The 20000-nt window shown below is 38.5% G+C and overlaps 1 protein-coding gene across 1 annotated transcript in view; it reads left to right on the top strand.

Moving 5' to 3' along the window:
• Positions 1-4672: 4672 nt before the first annotated feature.
• LOC135115155 (uncharacterized) overlaps positions 4673-20000 on the top strand; it is an 85436-nt gene continuing 70108 nt past the window's right edge. The window contains exons 1-2 of the mRNA XM_064031656.1: positions 4673-4722; positions 7873-8008. Coding sequence (XP_063887726.1) covers positions 4673-4722; positions 7873-8008 — 186 coding nt within the window. The remainder of the gene's footprint in view (positions 4723-7872; positions 8009-20000) is intronic.

The following is a 20000-nucleotide window of genomic DNA, read 5'->3' as shown; positions in this document are numbered from 1 at the left end:
TCTCAAAGTTCTCTCAGCAAGTCTGAGTTTTGCTTCATATTCTATTTGTAACTTCCTAAACAGGCTCAGATATCTCCAGGTGTTTGCGCTTCCTCGTTTCTGTCACCTCCTGCTCCAACACTTGCAGTGGTAGTAGTAGTAGTGGTAGTAGTGGTAGTGGTAGAGGAGGGGGTGCAGCATAATCAATTGCTGGCTCACAAAACACACAATTATCACATCGTTTCATTACACTTTCTCATTCATTTTTGTTTCTGCGGTGCATTTTTACCGCAGATTTTCTTCCCATTTGTATTTTTCTTTTGTTTTCTCTCACTTTCCCTTTGTTTTGTTTACCTTGGTTTCTCTTTCGTCTTAGACTGGCCACCATTCTCTCTCTCTCTCTCTCTCTCTCTCTCTCTCTCTCTCTCTCTCTCTCTCTCTCTCTCTCTCTCTCTCTCTCTCTCAGCAGCGAAATGTACGAGTAGAATTTTTTATTTTTTTATTTTTTTTTGTTAATGTGTCGGGTACATGGTCTCAGTTTGTCAATGAACGGAGTGAATGGAGCAAGTTTTGATGTCGACTTGACGTGGAGTAAAATTGTTTACTTAATTATTTTATATATATATTTATATATATATATATATATATATATATATATATATATATATATATATATATATATATATATATATATATATATATATATATATATATATATATATATATATATATATATATATATATATATATATATATATATATATATATATTCGTGATTCATTTTTTTCTTTTCTCAAGCATTTTTTCTTTTGTACTGAAAGAATTTTTTAGATATTTTCTGTATAATATATATATATATATATATATATATATATATATATATATATATATATATATATATATATATATATATATATATATATATATATATATATATATATATATATATATATATATATATATATATATATATATATATATATATATATATATATATATATATATATATATATATATTCGTGATTCGTTTTTTCTTTTCTCAAGCATTTTTTTCTTTTCTACTGAAAATTTTTTTTAGATATTTTCTATATATATATATATATATATATATATATATATATATATATATATATATATATATATATATATATATATATATATATATATATATATATATATATATATATATATATATATATATATAAAAATCGACAAGCCTAATTTTCTTCCAGCCCGCGTGAATGTAGTGAGGCTCAATGTGTGTGTACAAGGGAAGAGTATATTAGATGCATGACACAAAAATACAGGACAAGTTGATGAGTATGGTGAGTCAAATGTAAGTCAAAATGCTCAACTTTGAATTAACCTACAACAAAAAGTGACTAAATATAAACACACTATAAAAAATAATCTTACCAATAAACACTGAAAAAAAATTATATACACCAACACAAAATAAATAATAAATGAAGACTAAGTAAAGCAAATTAATCTGAACATTATTAATACGCAAACCAACATAGTCGTATATTTTTAAACACTATGGTGAAAGAAAATGAAGCTTAAACACTGAAAGAGAAGTTTTATGTGGTCTTCCTATCTCTCTCTCTCTCTCTCTCTCTCTCTCTCTCTCTCTCTCTCTCTCTCTCTCTCTCTCTCTCTCTCTCTCTCACACACATACAGAAAAAAATAATAAAATGAAAAAAATAATAAGTAAATAAACAAAATACAAGCAAATAATAATAGCCATCCACAAACCAATCCAGTGCATCCACACCAATCCACACCAAGCCATCCCTATCCAGCCAATCACGAGCCAGCAGCACACACACCCAGAGGATTGGGAGAAAGGGGAAAAAGAAAATGAAAGAAAAAAAATGAAAAAAAGGGATGAGGGGGAGAATGAGAAAAAAAATGGCGAAACAAGAAAATGGGAAAAAAAGGAAAAAAAAATACTAATAAAGACAAAAGAAAAAATGAGAGAGAGGGAAAAAAGGGGAAAAATGGAGTAAAGAGGGGAACACTTACGGAAAACAAATCAAACAATAGGGCATTAGATTGTGATTAGGTGCAGCAGGGATGGATCATGACGATTAGAGAGAGAGAGAGAGAGAGAGAGAGAGAGAGAGAGAGAGAGAGAGAGAGAGAGAGAGAGAGAGAGAGAGAGAAGGAGGAATCTGGTCAGGAATTTAATTTTGTGTTAGTGGTTGATGCCATCTCTCTCTCTCTCTCTCTCTCTCTCTCTCTCTCTCTCTCTCTCTCTCTCTCTCTCTCTCTCTCTCTCTCTCTCTCTCCTCTCTCTCACAACAGTTTTCTCTTTGCTTTCTCTCGCTCTTATCTTTCGTTGAGAGAGAGAGAGAGAGAGAGAGAGAGAGAGAGAGAGAGAGAGAGAGAGAGAGAGAGAGAGAGAGAGAGAGAGAAAACATATTATTACACACACACACACACACACACACACACACACACACACACACACACACACACACACACACACACACACATACTTTTCACAGGTAAGTTAACACTTTTAATAAAAAAAATAACCCTTTTTTTACCTTCTCTGTCACAATAACCCTTTTCTACCTCCTATCCCTTCCCTTCCATATGAAACCGAACCATTAAGAAATATCACTTGCTTCTCTCCTGTAACTTATAATGAAACGCTCGAATTAATTCATAAGGAGCTTAATTAGTGAACAGCTAAGATTAATATGCATTATAGGAAAAAAAAAGTGAAATATGAATGAGTTTGAGGAAAGGTGTGTGTGTGTGTGTGTGTGTGTGTGTGTGTGTGTGTGTGAGGCTTAAAAGGTAATGGATTCTACAAGTGAAGAATGTAAGGTATTGGATCCGAAAGCATAAGGGATTGGACGCCCTGAGTGAACTGGTTACAGGTGTTTATTGTTCCCGTGGTAGATATATTGAGACAGCTTGTTCGCCACCTTGCAATTTCTTATACAGGTTGTAACGCGAGTTTCTGCAAATGCTGAAAGATGTGAAAGAACGTGTAATTCTAAGTAGAACATGTTCTATACGCATATGCATTGTAAGGCTTTGTTTACCCGCCAGAGGAGTTGAAAATGTACGGGACTCGCGGGCGTGCTCTGTGACATGACGGACACGCGGTTGTGTTGTTGCAGCCTCGGAGGTGCCACTTGGTCAAATTACAAGTGGTTTAATCTTATTTTTTGCAGGCTATGGAATGTTGCAGCATCTTATAACAAGACAAATGGTATTAAAAACATGTAATTTACCAATAAGCATTACATGACAACATTATTGCGGTGATTAAAAATACTTCTGTAAAATGCTACGTGGCACCATCAAAGCTAGGGAGCAAGGGGGAGCGAGTCCGAGCGACCTTGAAAACAGCTGAGCAATGATGCCACGTAGCATTTTACAAGAGTACTTTTAATCACTGCAATAATGTTGTCATGTAATGCTTATCGGTAAATTACATGCTTTAATACCATTTGTCTTATTATAAGATGCTGTAATATTCCACAGCCTGCAAAAAATAAGATTAAACCATTCGTAATTTGAGCAAGTGGCACCTCCAAGGCAATGCAACCGTCTGTACTTCACCTCACAGCTACACGCAGAGCACAGCAGCGTGTCCCATGCATTTTCAACTCCTCTGACGCACGCCGGCCACCACTATGATCGGCGGGTCGGACATGATGCAGAAGAAGGCGTGGGAACTGAAGAGTGGCGAGGATGGGGGAGGCTGGAGGGTGGTGAAGGAAGGGGACAGTGGAATGGATGAGCAGGGCAGGGCAGGGAAAGGAGGAGGGGCAGTGAAGGGAAGGAGGAATAATGATGGAAGAAAGGTAAGTGAGGGAAGAGGGACGGTGAAGGAGGAGCAGTGAAGGAAGGAGAACCAGGGGAAGTAGAGGCAGTGAAGGAAGGAGAGGGGCCGTGGAGGAAGAATAGGGACGTTGTTGTAATCCAACAAACAAGAAATGAAACATGTAACAAGAGACAAGAATGAAACAAAAATGAAGAAATGAAAAGGGAAACGAGAAGTAGAAAGAATAAATGAGGGAAGAAGATGATAAAAACGACAGAAGGTATCAAGAAGGTATCACCACCCTGGCAGATAAGAGACGAGACGTGACGTCACCACCGAAGAGAACAACAAGATGCGGTGAGTCATCTCAAGACTAACAGGGCCGGAGATTAGCACAAGATTACAAGAAGAGGTACCCAGGTGGCCATCACTGAATTAGTATACGAGAGAAGCAGAGTTCACCAGGAGTAGGTGACGTGGACAACACGGACAGCCGGCACACCATAGGAACCGCCGTCCCTTTGTTCCTGATTAGAAGAAGCGATTACCAAAGCTACTCGAGAATGAACCTTATTGAAAGTTAAGGGAAAATAAACTGAATGATCGAAGTATGGAAAGATAAACTCGAAAATGATCCTTGTTGAAAGTCAAGGAAAATTAACCGTATGATCAAAGCATGAGAAAATAAATATAGTTACTCGAAGATTAACCTTATTGAAAGTTACAGAAAAATGAACTGAATGATCGAAGTACTGGAAAATCAATGTTATAGCAACGGAAGCCTTGTTGGTGCAAAAGGTCGCTCTAACAGCACGTGTATATTATGAGGTGTAGGAGACGAGAATAGACAGAAGCAGACAGAGAGACAAGCTAGACAGAGCTGTCAGACTAGAGAGGGTCAGGATGGGCAAGCCGCCTGTCACAGTACCAGTAAGTAGAGCCACTACTGGAGCGTGGGTGTGACTGAATGTGACTGGAATGTGACTGGCAGGATTGTGACTATCTATCTATCTATCTATCTATCTATCTATAACTGCAATGTTAAATACCGAAGCGTGAATGACATGAGTTTAAATGTACGACTGAATTTTGCATGACTAGAACGTGGAGAACATGAGCATGAATGACTGAAGAGTGGATTTCCAACTGCAACAAGCCAAGCCAAGCCAAGCCAAGCACGCCAAGCCAAGCCAAGCCGTGGAAGGCGAAACACTCAAAGTTAACCACACACTTTTGATGAGTTATGGAACTTGAACTGGTGGTGGTGATGTGTGTGTGTGTGTGTGTGTGTGTGTGTGTGTGTATGTTAGTTGTGTTGTTGTGTCGGTAGTTGTAAGTGTACATGAGTAAACTGTGAGAGAGAGAGAGAGAGAGAGAGAGAGAGAGAGAGAGAGAGAGAGAGAGAGAGAGAGAGAGAGAGAGAGAGAGAGAGAGAGAGAGAGAGAGAGATCCAATTCAATACATCACATCACACACTTTTTTTTACATAATTTTTAAGCATCACTGTGACTTATCTTTAAAATTCAAGGTCTTAGAGGGAAACCAGAGAGCCATTGTGTTAAGTCTTCCCAAATCCTGAATTTCTCGCCTCTTTCTTCAGTAGTCTCCCTGCAACACCATCCATTCGCTGTCTGCTCTTCACGTGTACACAAAGGTAACCTTAACCTTTGACTGACCCGCTACCAGGGTCAGTCATCACGGTCCTGATATCGGTACAAGACAAATATTCCTTTGACTTTAGAACGTAGACATTGCCGGGAACGAGGCGCCGACCAGTGTGATGAGGCCATTCCCCGCCACACTGACTGAGCCACGGATTCAGAAATGCTCACCTCTCTCACCATGACTACGTATTTTCAAAGGCTACAAAGATGTGTGTGTGTGTGTGTGTGTGTGTGTGTAAATCTAGAATCATAAAATAAAGTACACATTATGAACCAAATATGTATATATTTCCACATCAAAATAAACCTAAGGAAAAAAAAAGAAAATTGAAACATTTTTCATGATCATTCACACACACACAAAAAAAAAACAAAAAAAAAACACACTAACACTCCATCTCCCCACACAAAAGCACACACCTACCCAACAACCAGCAAAAAACTCATTATGTCCTGGCATCCTTTCAATGTAAGTCATTTTATCGAGACCCAAGACTAAAACTATGATTTCAAGCGAGAGATCGAGCCGCAGAGAGAGAGAGAGAGAGAGAGAGAGAGAGAGAGAGAGAGAGAGAGAGAGAGAAAGTCTGACACGCCTCCGCACAGGGGATGCTCCGAGGATCAGTAATTCCCATGTGGCATGAAGTAGTCAGAGGGTGGAGGAGAGGGAGGAACAAGCCCAGAATCGTCCAAGGTAGAGTTTTTAGCAAAGGTCTGAGCAAAGAGTTCAGCTTTAGAAATAGATGTGATAGCAGTGGTGCCATCTGGTTGAAATAAAGGAGGGAAAGAAGAAGAAGCAAAGTTATTGGAGATATTTTTGGCTAGATGTCAGAAATCACGAGGGGAGTTAGATCTTGAAAGGTTTTGACATTTTCTGTTAATGAAGGAGTTATTGGTAAGTTGGAGAACAGACTTGGCATGGTTCCGGGCAGAAATATAAAGTGCATGAGATTCTGATGATGGAAGGCTTAAGTACCTTTTGTGGGCCACCTCTCTATCATGTATAGCACGAGAACAAGCTGTGTTAAACCAAGGTTTAGAAGGTTTAGGACGAGAAAAAGAGTGAGGAATGTATGCCTCCATGCCAGACACTATCACCTCTGTTATGCGCTCAGCACACAAAGACGGGTCTCTGACATGGAAGCAGTAGTCATTCCAAGGAAAATCAGCAAAATACCTCCTCAGGTCCCCCCAACTAGCAGAGGCAAAACGCCAGAGGCACCTTCGCTTAGGGGGATCCTGAGGAGAGATTGGAGTGATAGGACAAGATAAAGATATGAGATTGTGATCGGAGGAGCCCAACGGAGAAGAAAGGGTGACAGCATAAGCAGAAGGATTAGAGGTCAGGAAAAGGTCAAGAATGTTGGGCGTATCTCCAAGACGGTCAGGAATACGAGTAGGGTGTTGCACCAATTGCTCTAGGTCATGGAGGATAGCAAAGTTGTAGGCTAGTTCACCAGGATGGTCAGTGAAGGGAGAGGAAAGCCAAAGCTGGTGGTGAACATTGAAGTCTCCAAGAATGAAGATCTCTGCAAAAGTGAAGAGGGTCAGAATGTGCTCCACTTTGGAAGTTAAGTAGTCAAAGAATTTCTTATAGTCAGAGGAGTTAGGAGAGAGGTATACAGCACAGATAAATTTAGTATGAGAATGACTCTGTAGTCGTAGCCAGATGGTGGAAAACTTGGAAGATTCAAGAGCGTGGGCACGAGAGCAGATTAAGTCATTGCGCACATAAACGCAGCATCCAGCTTTGGATCGAAAATGAGGATAGAGAAAGTAGGAGGGAACAGAAAAGGGGCTACTGTCAGTTGCCTCAGACACCTGAGTTTCAGTGAGGAAAAGAAGATGAGGTTTAGAAGAGGAGAGGTGGTGTTCTACAGATTGAAAATTAGATCTTAGACCGCGAATGTTGCAGAAGTTAATGAAGAAAAAGTTGAGGGGGGTGTCAAGACACTTAGGGTCGTCGACAGAAAGGCAGTCCGACCTGGGGACATTTATGGTCCCCTCCCCAGATGGGGACTCCGAGGCTGGTGTAGGAGTCGCCATGATGATTTTAACATTTTTGAGTGAAGGGTGTGTGTGTTATTAGGTGTTTGTAGTTTTGTGTGGAGGAACAGAGTTGTCTTTAGAGGGCAGGCTGTGACTGCCCCCTTGTGTTGTGAAACACAAAGGGAAACGTTCAGTGAGGTCACAGCTGAGTTTAATGATAAGTTCACAGCACCCCCTGAACAGTGCTTTAGACCTCACTGGGAGTAATTATCGTTTCGGCAGGTGTCTACTGCCTCCTCCATCCAAAATATAATTTAAACTTTAAATAAAAGAGCGTTTATGAAGGAATATAGGTCGGCATGGTCAATCTGGACAGGAATTTGGGTCAACCAAAAAAAAGGATGAATTGAAATCCCGCACGATCCTCCATTGAAAACTCGCGCCCTCTAGATCAAGCAAGAAGCAAGTGTTCAATGTGATACTGGTGAGCGGTGTAGTGTGGATGTGTGCGTCCATCAATCTTTCGCAGCTACGCCTTTCCTTGAGGCGGCTGGAGCAGGAAATCGCCGAGCCGTGCTGCAGAGAGGTGAGTGCAATCCTGGCCAAGGTGAGGACGAGGCAGTGACGTGTGCAGTGTGCTGTGCTGTGGAATCATGGGATGCGGCGGGAGGGTCAGGCTGTCATGGCGGCAGCCTCTCGCGGTCTTGAGTACTGTATGACCAGGCCACAAAGTTTCATATCCCATATCGTAGTTTCCGGTGGTTGATATGCACGAGGGAAACTTGGAAAGTGACTTGTGATGATCAGTGAAGCTTTCATGGCGATACTACTACCATGACTGAAAATTAGGGAACTAAGATTGCCCGGTTAGCTCTCTCTCTCTCTCTCTCTCTCTCTCTCTCTGGAAGCTTATTTGCGCTCACTTACCTGATGGACTGCGTTTGAATGAATGGCCACAGTGAGGGTGCAGTCACAGATAATAGTGATGATGAGCTGGGGCTCCACACAGTTCATGAAGGATAAAACACGTATTTATGGCCAGGCACCCCCACCACCCATGCTGGGGCGCCCTCCCTGTCGGCTGGGTTGTGGGCACGTGTGTGTGTGTGTGTGTGTGTGTGTTAGAGTTTCATTAGAGTACGAGTAAGTGTAGTGCATATATTCTGTTTGGTGCATTTTCAAATTATTTTTAGTAGTTTTAATAGGTGAATAATAAATAACTTGAGGATATACTATTAATGTTTTATTTATATTAGTAGTATAACAGCAGGTATTCTGAAATTTTAGCAAGTATGTACTGCATATAAAGCATGAAAAACAGTACAAGACACACTAGATGTGTAACACAGGGCAGAAAATAAAACCAAGGTGTTACTATGAAAGACAGCAGCATTCATAAGAGGCTTTTTTTTTTCCCCACACCTGCACAGACATTTGGCAACATCAAGGTGTTTATCAAACACTAATGCCTTACAATACAGAACACATGGTTAGTTGCATTAAGAGATCACACAAAAGTCATCACTATCCTATAGCATACATATATAATATACAGCAACACCAACAGACATTGCAATATTAAGAACATAAGAAATAAGGGAAGCTGCAAGAAGTGATCAGGCTTACACGTGGCAGTCCCTGTATGAAATGTACCTATTTCCACCTATCATCCCCATCCATAAACCTGTCTAATCTTCTCTTAAAGCTCCCTAATGTCTTAGCACTAACAACATGATTACTGAGTCTTTTCCACTCATTTACCACTCTATTTGGGAACCAATTTCTTCCTATCTCTTTCTTAAACCAAAATTTTTGAAGCTTGAACTCGTTCTTTCTTGTTCTATCCTGGTTGCTGATCCTAAGAATTTTGCTTACATCCCCCTTGTTATAACCCTTATACCACTTAAAGACTTCTATCAGGTCCCCTCTTAACCCACATCTCTCTAAAAGAATGTAAATTTAACAACTTTAATCTTGCATTGTAAGGAATACTCTTCATCTCCTGTATCCTTTTAGTCATTCCTCTCTGTACTGATTCTAATAGACCTATATCTTTCCTGTAATGTGGGGACCAGAACTGCACAGCGTAGTCTAGATGAGGTCTGACCAGCGCCAAATATAACTTTAATTTAATAACTTCAGGCTTTCTACTTTTAACACTCCTAAAAATTAATCCAAATATTCTATTTTCCCTGTTTCTGGCCTCTGCATTGCTTTCCTAGATGGAATTCAGAGCTAACTATAACTCCTAAATCTTTTTCGTATCCTGAACCTACCAGAGTTTCGTTGTTTATTGTGTACCTACTGTGTGGGTTTCCTCTAACTATGCTAAGTACTTTGTATTTGTTGATAAACTGCATTTGCCATCTGTCCATCCATTCATTCATCCTATCTAAATCTGCCTGCAAGTAGATGGCATCTGATTCTGACATAATTAATCTACCAATCTTTGCCTTCAAATTTACTAAGATCACTACTAATTCCACTATCCAAGTCATTCATATATATTAAAAACAACAGTGGCCCTAATACTGATCCCTGTGGCATCCCACTAATTACATGACCTCACTCGGATTTAGAGCCATTTATTACAACTCTTTGTCACCTGTCGCTTAGCCATGACCTTATCCAGCCTAACACCTTCCCATCTATCCTGTGTGCCCTAACCTTTCTTAGGAGCCTCTGATGGGGTACCTTGTCAAAAGCTTTACTAAAGTTCAGATATAAGCTGTCATAACTATCACCATTATCTACTACCTTGTACACTTTACTGTAAAAACTTAACAAGTTCGTCAGGCAAGACTTCTCCTTCATGAAGCCGTGCTGTGACTGATTTATCAAGTTATGTTTGTCTAAATGCTCCTTTATGTTCCTCGCTATTATTGACTCCAATATTTTACCCACAACTGAAAGGTCTATAATTAGATGCTAAAGTTTTATCTCCTTTCTTAAAGATGGGTACTACATTAGCCTGTCTCCACATTACTGGTACCTCACCTGACTCAAGTGATTTCCTAAAGCCAGAGACTAATGGCTCACTAATAACCTCTGTATTCCTTAAGTACTCTGGCACATATTTCATCTGGTCCTGGTGTCTTGAACTTTTTAGCTTATCTATCTCCTGTTCCACTATCTCCTTAGTTATGAAAATATCTATCAGCTTCTCATTCTCATCTGCTTTAAACATCTGTTCACAATTTGGCATATCCTGCATGTTTTCCTGGGTGAAGACAGTTAAAAAATACTCATTCAGAATTTTACTAATCTCCTCCCCAGAACTAACCAGCACCCCATCTGCTGCCTCTAATGGACCTATAGTATCCTTGTTCTTCGTCCTGTATACCTGATAAAATCCCCTGGGGTCCATCTTCACCTGGCTGGCTACCTTTAATTCATAATTGCCCTTGGTAACCTCCTGACTTATAACTAATTCATTATATTGTGGCCTTAAAACCTCTTCACCTACCCTTAATCTCTTATATATACTTCTCTTCCATCCTATATAATGTTTGAACCTAGTAGTCATCCATTTAGGGTAATTTTTCTGTGATCTTATCGCTCTATACGGGATGTTTGCTAACTGTCCTATATGAAGTTTGTCTACAAAATATTTATACAACTCATCTGCATTTCCTTTGCCTAATCCCCTCATTTTGGCCCCTTCCATCCTCTACTCCCTCATCTACTCACCTCGACCTCACCTCTCCCATTTCAGCATGACCTGACCCTCCAACATACATCTATCTCACCCTCTCTCTCTCCTCTGCCCCCTCTGGACACATCTTCCCTCCTCTCGTCCTACACCCTCACATCTCACCCCACCTCACTCATCCTGCCTTATCTCTCTCAACTCAGTCCCAGACCTGACCTCACCCTGCATCTGTTGCCAGTCAACTTCTCTCCTAAAGTCAGGTATTTTAATAGTGTTTTTGCTTCAAAAAATTGCTTCCCATTTTATTTTGTATCTAATTTCTCAATGGTCACTGTTACCTAGCTGTCTTCCAACCTCTATCTGCATGACTGCTTTCTCCCTGTTAGTATAATATTGTTCCCCCTTGTGGGTTCTATGACTACCTGTTTTAAAAAATTACCCTGAGTTACCTTAAGAAATTCCCCTACTTCCTTCTTACCCACCATCAGGCTCTAGTTGATATTCCTAAAATTAAAATCTATCACACATACCAGACTGTACCTTCCTGCTCTATTTATTTCCTGCCACAGTGAGGTGTTAATTTCCTTTGTACTGTTTGGTGGACTGTACACTACTCCCAGTACTGCTGACTGTGATCCTTCCTTAATATCTACCCATATCGACTCTTTGAATGTTCATCAGGAGGTAACAGAGTCAACATAGCAAGGCTACACCACCTAACAGAGAACACAAAGACTTCCATATCAGAACAAATGACATAGCAACTCAATACTACATACAACAACAACAACAACAACAACATTAAAGTAAGGATATACAGTGGGCATATGGCAGCTAAAGATATAATGTTAATAACATGTAGCTAACCAAAGAAAATTTCAGAGAAGAGAAGTATTTATGTCACCACAAAGTAAACATGCAGAATTTAAGTAATTCTTGCATATGCTGTAACAAAGAGCACAAACCTGATGAAATGCTGCATTGCATGAGAAAAATAAGAGGACTGATATCAAATGCCATTGTAAGATATATCTAAAATTACATATATTGTGAGAAAGTACATTATGATAGATATCTTATATATATATATATATATATATATATATATATATATATATATATATATATATATATATATATATATATATATATATATATATATATATATATATATATATATATATATATATATATATATGAATAATGCATCATGATAAAGTGAAGAAAACATTATATGCAGGATAAAATACAGCATCCTGAGCTTGGACATGGGACATGCAGTGAGACAGTAGGACAAGAGCAGAATAGTTTGCAAGAATACAGTGAAAAGAAAAACAAAAACAATTAGAAAGAAATTTTGTGGGCATATCTGTGTGCTGTATGCAAATTAACTTTTCAACTTTTCATATTTATTTCTTCCCATTTCTTACTTAAGGATATAAAATACTCCAAGAGATATAAAATACTCAAAGCTTTTGGTTAGTTGTTGAAACACATGCAAAGGCAACACAAACTTATGATTGGTAAAGAAAATACACTTTTTTTCTCGTTGGGAAATGAAAAGGTCACGTAAAATCATAAATCTAATCTGCCTCACTGCTGCTGTCTAACTGATGGCTGGTATCTGACAAAATATCCTTGTCATTTGACATTCATGAGGCTCAAAAATCTTCTTCAGGCACAATCAGTTACCTGGAAAAGATTATGAGGTAGAAGTAGTCTGATGCCATCACTATATCTTCAAATTTAGAGTTAGGAACTGAAGTCAGTGGGTAATCCAAGTCTTAATCTTGTCAAGGAAGTGTGGTTCATCTAATTAATAACTAAGGTAAGGGAACTGAACAAAGACCAGTTGTGCCACAGCACCTGAAGTGCTGTCTTGTTAGTGTGTGAATGGCACAGTTTCCATGGTGTTCTTGCATTCCTTGCAAATTTTACAAGATTTAGCAATAAACATCATTAAAATGAAGAGTAACTAAACTATTTCAATAATGAAAAGGATCTATGCACCTGATATACATGCCTATACTGCAATAAGGACAGCTTCTTGTGGCAGTAAGCCTACCATGGAATGTGTCTATTCTGTTCATTACTTGAAAATCCTACACATGTTGAATTTACCAGTTAGGAGCAAGTCTCATATTTTTAAGCTGATGATCATTGAAAATTAATCGTTCATCATTTAATTACATTACCCTGTATGTACTTTACTTTTCTCCTTCAAAATAGTGTTACTGAGTCTCTTCAAAAGCTTTGGTGAATCATCTGAGAAACGGATCCATTTACCATTGACGGCAAACATGTCAAGATTCCAAGAGAAGAACATTGTATTCCCTCTTGGTCAGAGAAAGAAAAAAAAAGTGCAGTTACTTAAGTATCAATGTCTTAAGCCTAATGAACATGTCATCATTCTCACACTCTGCATAATATCAGTCTTTCCCAGATAAAAGGAATAACCTAAAAAATTTCCATTTCTCAGTTCTTTAATCACAAACAAAAATGCATGGTTTCCAAGTTTCAAACTTTTGTCAAGTTCACTAGTATCCTTGCCTCCAATAATGGAATCAGAAACCTGGTAAAAATTAAACAAATCTTTAATGATACTCATTACATGAGATATATTGCCTTAAAGTAACTTCCTTTACAAGACTGCCAGAGTTTGTTGCTCCTGCTAACAAAATGTTTCTCAATGAGAAATGCAGTGCTTACTGTAATCCTTTTAGGACTGTGATAATATACTGCTACAGCAAGCTGCCTCCTCCTCTTCCTCCTCGTCCTCCACTGTCACACTAATCAAACCATATCACTGATGTCCATTGAAAAATTACAACATCCTGGGAGGCAGGAAATCTGCTGCTCTTTGCATCAATTGCTGTGGTATTGTGCTGGTCTTCCTTCCAGATTGCTGGACTGTCTTGGGTGGTGTGGATGGTGTCCCTGTAAATAAGGAAATATGGAATATATTAGCATAACTTTGTATCATTATTAGCATACTATTATATGCATTTATTTTCTTGAGTAATGCTATTACCTCTGTTAGTAACAGAATAGGTTAACAGCTTTTCTCTTTCTATCTCACCTCTGCCATCTTACACTTTTCCCATACCCACAACAACTGTCCTCTTCAAGTAAGTGATTAACAGTAATTATAAACCTTATATACAGTCATTATTTCCACCAAATCTAAAAAATACTTGTTCACATTGCTCATCACATCAGTTAACATGCTTGACTCAGATGTGCCAATTGTGTTTCCTTTCCTGCTGTAAGCCACTTTACCACAATTCAGTCTGTAAAAAGAAGCATTTTGGTAACTGGAAAGCAAGGATTGGACAAAATTAAGTTATAAATATTGTGAAATATTAGTATATAAAGAAATGTATGATTGTGTATGGACAAATGGTGAAAGAAGATAGGATTTGTTAGTAGTGGAGGCAGAAGTTGGTTTATTATATTCTATTTATTCATATTTATATTGATATTCATATTTATATTCATATTATTATTTATTTTTATTTATTTATTTATTTTTTGGAGGAAAAATAACCACATGATTTCTTCCCATCTCTGTTTTTAATTCAAGCTTGATCAAGTTAGATTAAAAGAGAGGAAGGAAGTGGTTCTCAAACAGAACGGTAGATGACGGGAGTAGGCTCTGTAATTAGGTTGTTTGTGCAGAGTCAACAGGGAGCTTGAGAAGATTAGACAGATTTATAGATGGGGATGATAGGTGGAAAAAGGTAGACACGTTTCATACAGGGACTGCTATGTGTAGCCCTGACGGCTTCTTGCACATTCCCTTATTTTCTTATGTTCATAGAAAATGGGTTAGATAATAGTGGGAATTATGAGATTGCTGAATGGTATCTGCTAGCAAATATGTATATACTGAAATGAAAGCTCATCATATAATGTAATATAGTACATACAGTATATAGGCTTCAATAAGGTTGTGAATGTTATTAATCAATATTTAGGATCTGTTGTTTAAAAACTACTTCATCATGAATGTCATTTAATCACATTTACCACAACTAAATTAAACATTACTAGTTATACAGAGTTATTTCTGTAGTCACAGAAATGCTGTGTGGTATGTGCCTGAAGTTCGTGTATCTGCAGGAATTGGAACTGCATTGTTCAGCAGATGTGTTGTGCTGCAGGTATGCTTGAGCTCAAAATTTTCAGTGTGGACAGACTGCTTGTGCTCCACACATGGTTTTCCCAAGACTTGGAGCCACAGCAATCACCTGGAATCATATTTAAATTGGTAAATTCTTACTTAAATTCTGAAAGTATAATGAAAATATTTTCTATAAGATAAAGAAATAATGAAAACTTGTTCATATTCATATTTCAAGAACCAGTAAAGGAAAAGAATTTGCAGCCAGACAGATGCCCAGAAATAGTTTTACCCACTCATGGGCTATGTTGGGGTACACACATATATTGACACCAGCTCCCACATCCCAGGTTTGCTTATTCATGTAATGCCAATCATACACAGTCACATACAACACGAATTAATATACACAAAGTACTTCCATCCTGCCTCAGTAAGATTGGACATTTACCTGGTGCTCTGTACTCGTATTTCACACCACATTTTACTTGAAATTATTTGAACATGCTAGATATCTTGCCATGTAAGACATTCCTATCATATGCAATATTACACACACCACGGTGTCTTATTCATCAAGCAATAGTTGTGGCTGGCAGCATCAGCTCAGTAATCGCTTGCTTAAAGACACTTGTATTTTCTGCTAATGACCAAAATATCCCCCCCCCAAAAAAAAAAAAAAAAAATCCTACCGTCTGGCATCCCAGAGGAATAAATACAGCTGAGCCCATGGGAGTGTACGGCTTTTCTTGCCCCACACAGCAACAGAGGCGAGAGGCATCACAGAGCAGCATGTATGTACGAACACAGGCGTGGGCAGCATTGTGATGGGCTCGGGTTTTGTTTACATGCTTCGAGCTGTGCGTTGACGGTGCTGCCCTCTCCAGTTTCTGCCACGAACATATCAGGGATTGGGTTCCCCCCATTGGGTATCCCTCCTCCTTCCCTCCAGGATACAGCTCTCTCTTGTGCATCACAGAGCGGCATGTACAGTACAGTGTACACACAGGCGTGGGCAGCGGTGCGGTGGGTTCAGATTTTGTTTACATGCTTCGAGCTGATCACCATGCTTGAACGCAATATTTCAAAAGGAGATGAAACAGAGTTATATAGAGTGAGGATCATATCAGCAAATGAACTATAAGTCGATAATCAACTAGTATTTTGGCAGATAGGGAAAACCTCGTTGTCAGGAAGCCGCGAGAATCTTCTAGTCTGGTGAGGTAAAAATACACACACAAAAAAAAAAAAAATATATATATTCACCAGTATTCGCCCTGCCAAAATTAAACATATGTATGGCGCTCCCTTTGACTGCAGTTCAAGCTGGTGGCGGTGACATGGTGGTGGTAGTGGTGGCTGGGAAGTTAACCAATTTAATTTTGTTTTCATTTCTCTGTTATTAATATCTTCCTTCTCACATATATTTATTTATCTACTCTCTTGTTCTTTCATACATTATTCAGCAATCTCTCTCTCTCTCTCTCTCTCTCTCTCTCTCTCTCTCTCTCTCTCTCTCTCTCTCTCTCTCTCTCTCTCTCTCTCCTGCGTGAAGTGGAGGTAATATTGCGCCAAAACTCCACATGATACGTCAGATCACTTCGTCTTTTTCTTTCTTTTCTTTTCCCTTTTTTTTTCAGGATTTTTTTTTCTAGTCCTTACCTTTCCAGGAAGGTTGCGAGTATTTAGATTTTTTTTAAAGTTTGGTTTCTTTTCACTCTTATTTCTTTTGTATTAAAACATGGAAGCTTTTTTGATAGATTAATTTTTTTTTCTATTTTTCATTTTCTTTCTTTCCTTTATTTTCTTTAATATATATATATATATATATATATATATATATATATATATATATATATATATATATATATATATATATATATATATATATATATATATATATATATATATATATATATATATATATATATATATATATATATATAATTTACTTTATATATAATTTACTTATTTTTTTTGCAACCCTATATGCTGTCAACCTATGCCAGTCTTGTGTTGTTGCTATGGTCGTTTTTGTGATGGTGTTGTGGTGATGATGGTGGTGGTGGTACTGGTGGTGGTGGTGGCGTTTGTGGTGCATATTTGCGTGGTAGTGGGGAAGGGTTAGCTGTCGCAGTTGTCATTTTTTTTTTTTACTGGTGTTAACATGACACAGTATATCCCAGACCCCGTGCTCACCCGCATCTGCCTGTCATTATATTGTTTTCATTCTTATTGTCTTTTTCTTTTTCTTTTTCTTTTTAATAATCTTTTATGATTGCTTTTGCTTGTTGTTGTTGTTGTTGTTGTTGTTGTTGTTGTTGTTGTTGTTTGGTCTTATTGCATGTTTGTACTCTTTATTGTTCCTGCTAATGTGATTGTAAGTGTTTTTTTTTGTTGTTCTTGTTGTTGTTGTTGCTCTTGTTGTTGTCGTTCCTAGTTATTTAGAAAATATAGATGTAAATGCCAATGACACCGTGCAGAGCATAAAGAATAAAAAAACAAGGTCTCCATCGTTACAAATACTGAACTATTAAAACTTACAGCTTACAAGATACGACGCGGAAATAAAAGGACACGAACCAGCTACACTACAATGATGGTGCTGATGACGATGATGACGGTAATAATAATAATTTTAATGATAATAATAATAGTAATAATAATAATTAATAATATAATAATAATAATAATAATAATAATAATAATAATAATAATAATAATAATAACAACAACAACAACAGTACCACTTCACTACGTTTCGCCTCACGCGGGGAGCAGGGGTGGGAGGGGCACAGGTCTTTCTTCTTTTTCATGCAGTATTCTTTTTTATACCTATGAAGCATAAACACACTTCCAGCCTCCGCTGGTCCCCCCTACCCTCTCTCCCTTAATCCTTCCCGACGCCGCCCTTCCTCCCAGTCGGAAGCTTTCATCCTGCTGATAGGTAGTAAAGCCTGTGTGAAGAAGTGAGTGCTTCACCAACTTTTTTCAGTGACATAATTTGATTGATGTCTATGTTGAGAGTGGACGTGAATTACGAATAAAGCAATCCGTGGTTCTCTGGGCTGAGTCATTCTCGTGCTGCAGGATGGACAGGTGTAATGGTGTGTTGTTGTTATTGTTGTTGTTGTCGGTGGTGGTGGTGCAGCACAGGGGAGGGTTCCAGAAGGCTGCTCCATAACCAAGGAATTCCTGCCTCTGTAAAGTTCTCTGATCTTACCTACTGCTATTTGTACTCCACGACATACTCCCACAAGTCAACAGTTATCTAATTATCACTGTGGGATGAACGTTCACATTAGAATGAGCAGCAGTTTTTCTTATTGAACTTTTGGTGCTGCATGAACACAGGAAGGGAAATGATGTGTTCAAATATATCTTGTTTACCGTTGGGGTTTCATGGCGTAGTGACAGTCTTGGGAACCCAGTGTGTGTGGGATGCCAGCGGTCATATCCCATACAAAATACAATAAATAAATAACGTCATGAAAATAATTGACATCATAATTCTTTAATACATACTGGCGTGAGCATAAGGTGGTTAAATAGAGCAACTTTACAAAAAAGATGGGGAAGATGGGGAAATAGACCAACTTTAAAAAAAAAAAAAAAAGGGCCCTCGTGGCCCAGTGGGTAGAGTGATGCACTTGGAATTTGGCGTGAGGGAAGTGAGGGGCGCGTAGGTTCGAATCCCCCTCTCGGAACTCACAAAAACCTTGAAAGAGCATCCCTCCATCACCATGTGTGATGGAACTGCCCACGGGGAGGAGGGGAGGTGAGTGCGCAGCACCTCCCTACCCCTCCCCAGGGGAGGAAGGCACCGCCTTACCGGCCCCCGGGAGAGCAAGGGAGGTGAGTGCACAGCGCTTCCCTTCTCTCCCCTACCTAACCCTGGCAAGTCTACGGACTACCAGGCAAAAAATAATAATAAAAAAAAAAAAAAATAAATAAATAAAGGTAAGTGCATAGCACTTCTCTTCTCTTCACCTAACAGAATAAAAAAATATAAAGGTGAGTGCATAGCACTTCCCTTCTGTTCCAACCTACCAGGCAAAAGATAGAAAAAAAAAAAATAAATAAAGAATTAAGGTGAGTGCATAGCACTTCCCTTGTCTCCGGCAAAAGATAGAAAAAAAAAAAAAAAAAGAATTAAGGTGAGTGCATAGCACTTCCCTTGTCTCCTAACCTACCACGCAAAAAAAAAAAAAATAAATAAATAAATAAAATAAAATAAATAAATAAATAAAGATAAATAAATAAATAAATAAAGATAAATAAAAACCTCCTTACCACCTCGGACCTCGGGAGAGCAAGGGAGGTGAGTGCACAGCACTTCCCTTCTCTCCCCAAGTCTACGGACTGCCAGACCAAAAAGAATAAAATATATATAGTTATAAAAAATAATAAAAGTAATAAAAAAAGATAAATGAAAAAAATAAGTAAATAAAACAAAAACAATAAAACTCCTACTCCCCCCTCAATAAAATTGACTGAGTCTGGCAATCAACAATAAATAATAAAAATAAAACAATACCAACTGACTGACCCTGACAACCCCAAAGACCACCACCCCACCTGGGAAGCACGGGAGGTGAGTGTGCAGCACCTCCCTACCCTTCCCAGGCTCCCAGCTTGACTTTGACCACCAATCTGACTCATCCTACCAACTCCAAAGAGCAACTCCAACTGTACAGACCACCACCACCACCACCCTTCTGATCTCGGCAAGGTGAGTGCGTAGCACTTCCCTGGACTTACCCTGACTGACTGACCCTGGCAACTCCAAAAACAACCAACCTG

This window comes from Scylla paramamosain, chromosome 28 (genome assembly GCF_035594125.1).
Source record: "Scylla paramamosain isolate STU-SP2022 chromosome 28, ASM3559412v1, whole genome shotgun sequence".
NCBI classification, from domain to species: Eukaryota; Metazoa; Arthropoda; class Malacostraca; order Decapoda; family Portunidae; genus Scylla; species Scylla paramamosain.
Note: the sequence above shows the minus strand (reverse complement) of the source record. Positions and strands in the feature narration are given on the sequence as shown.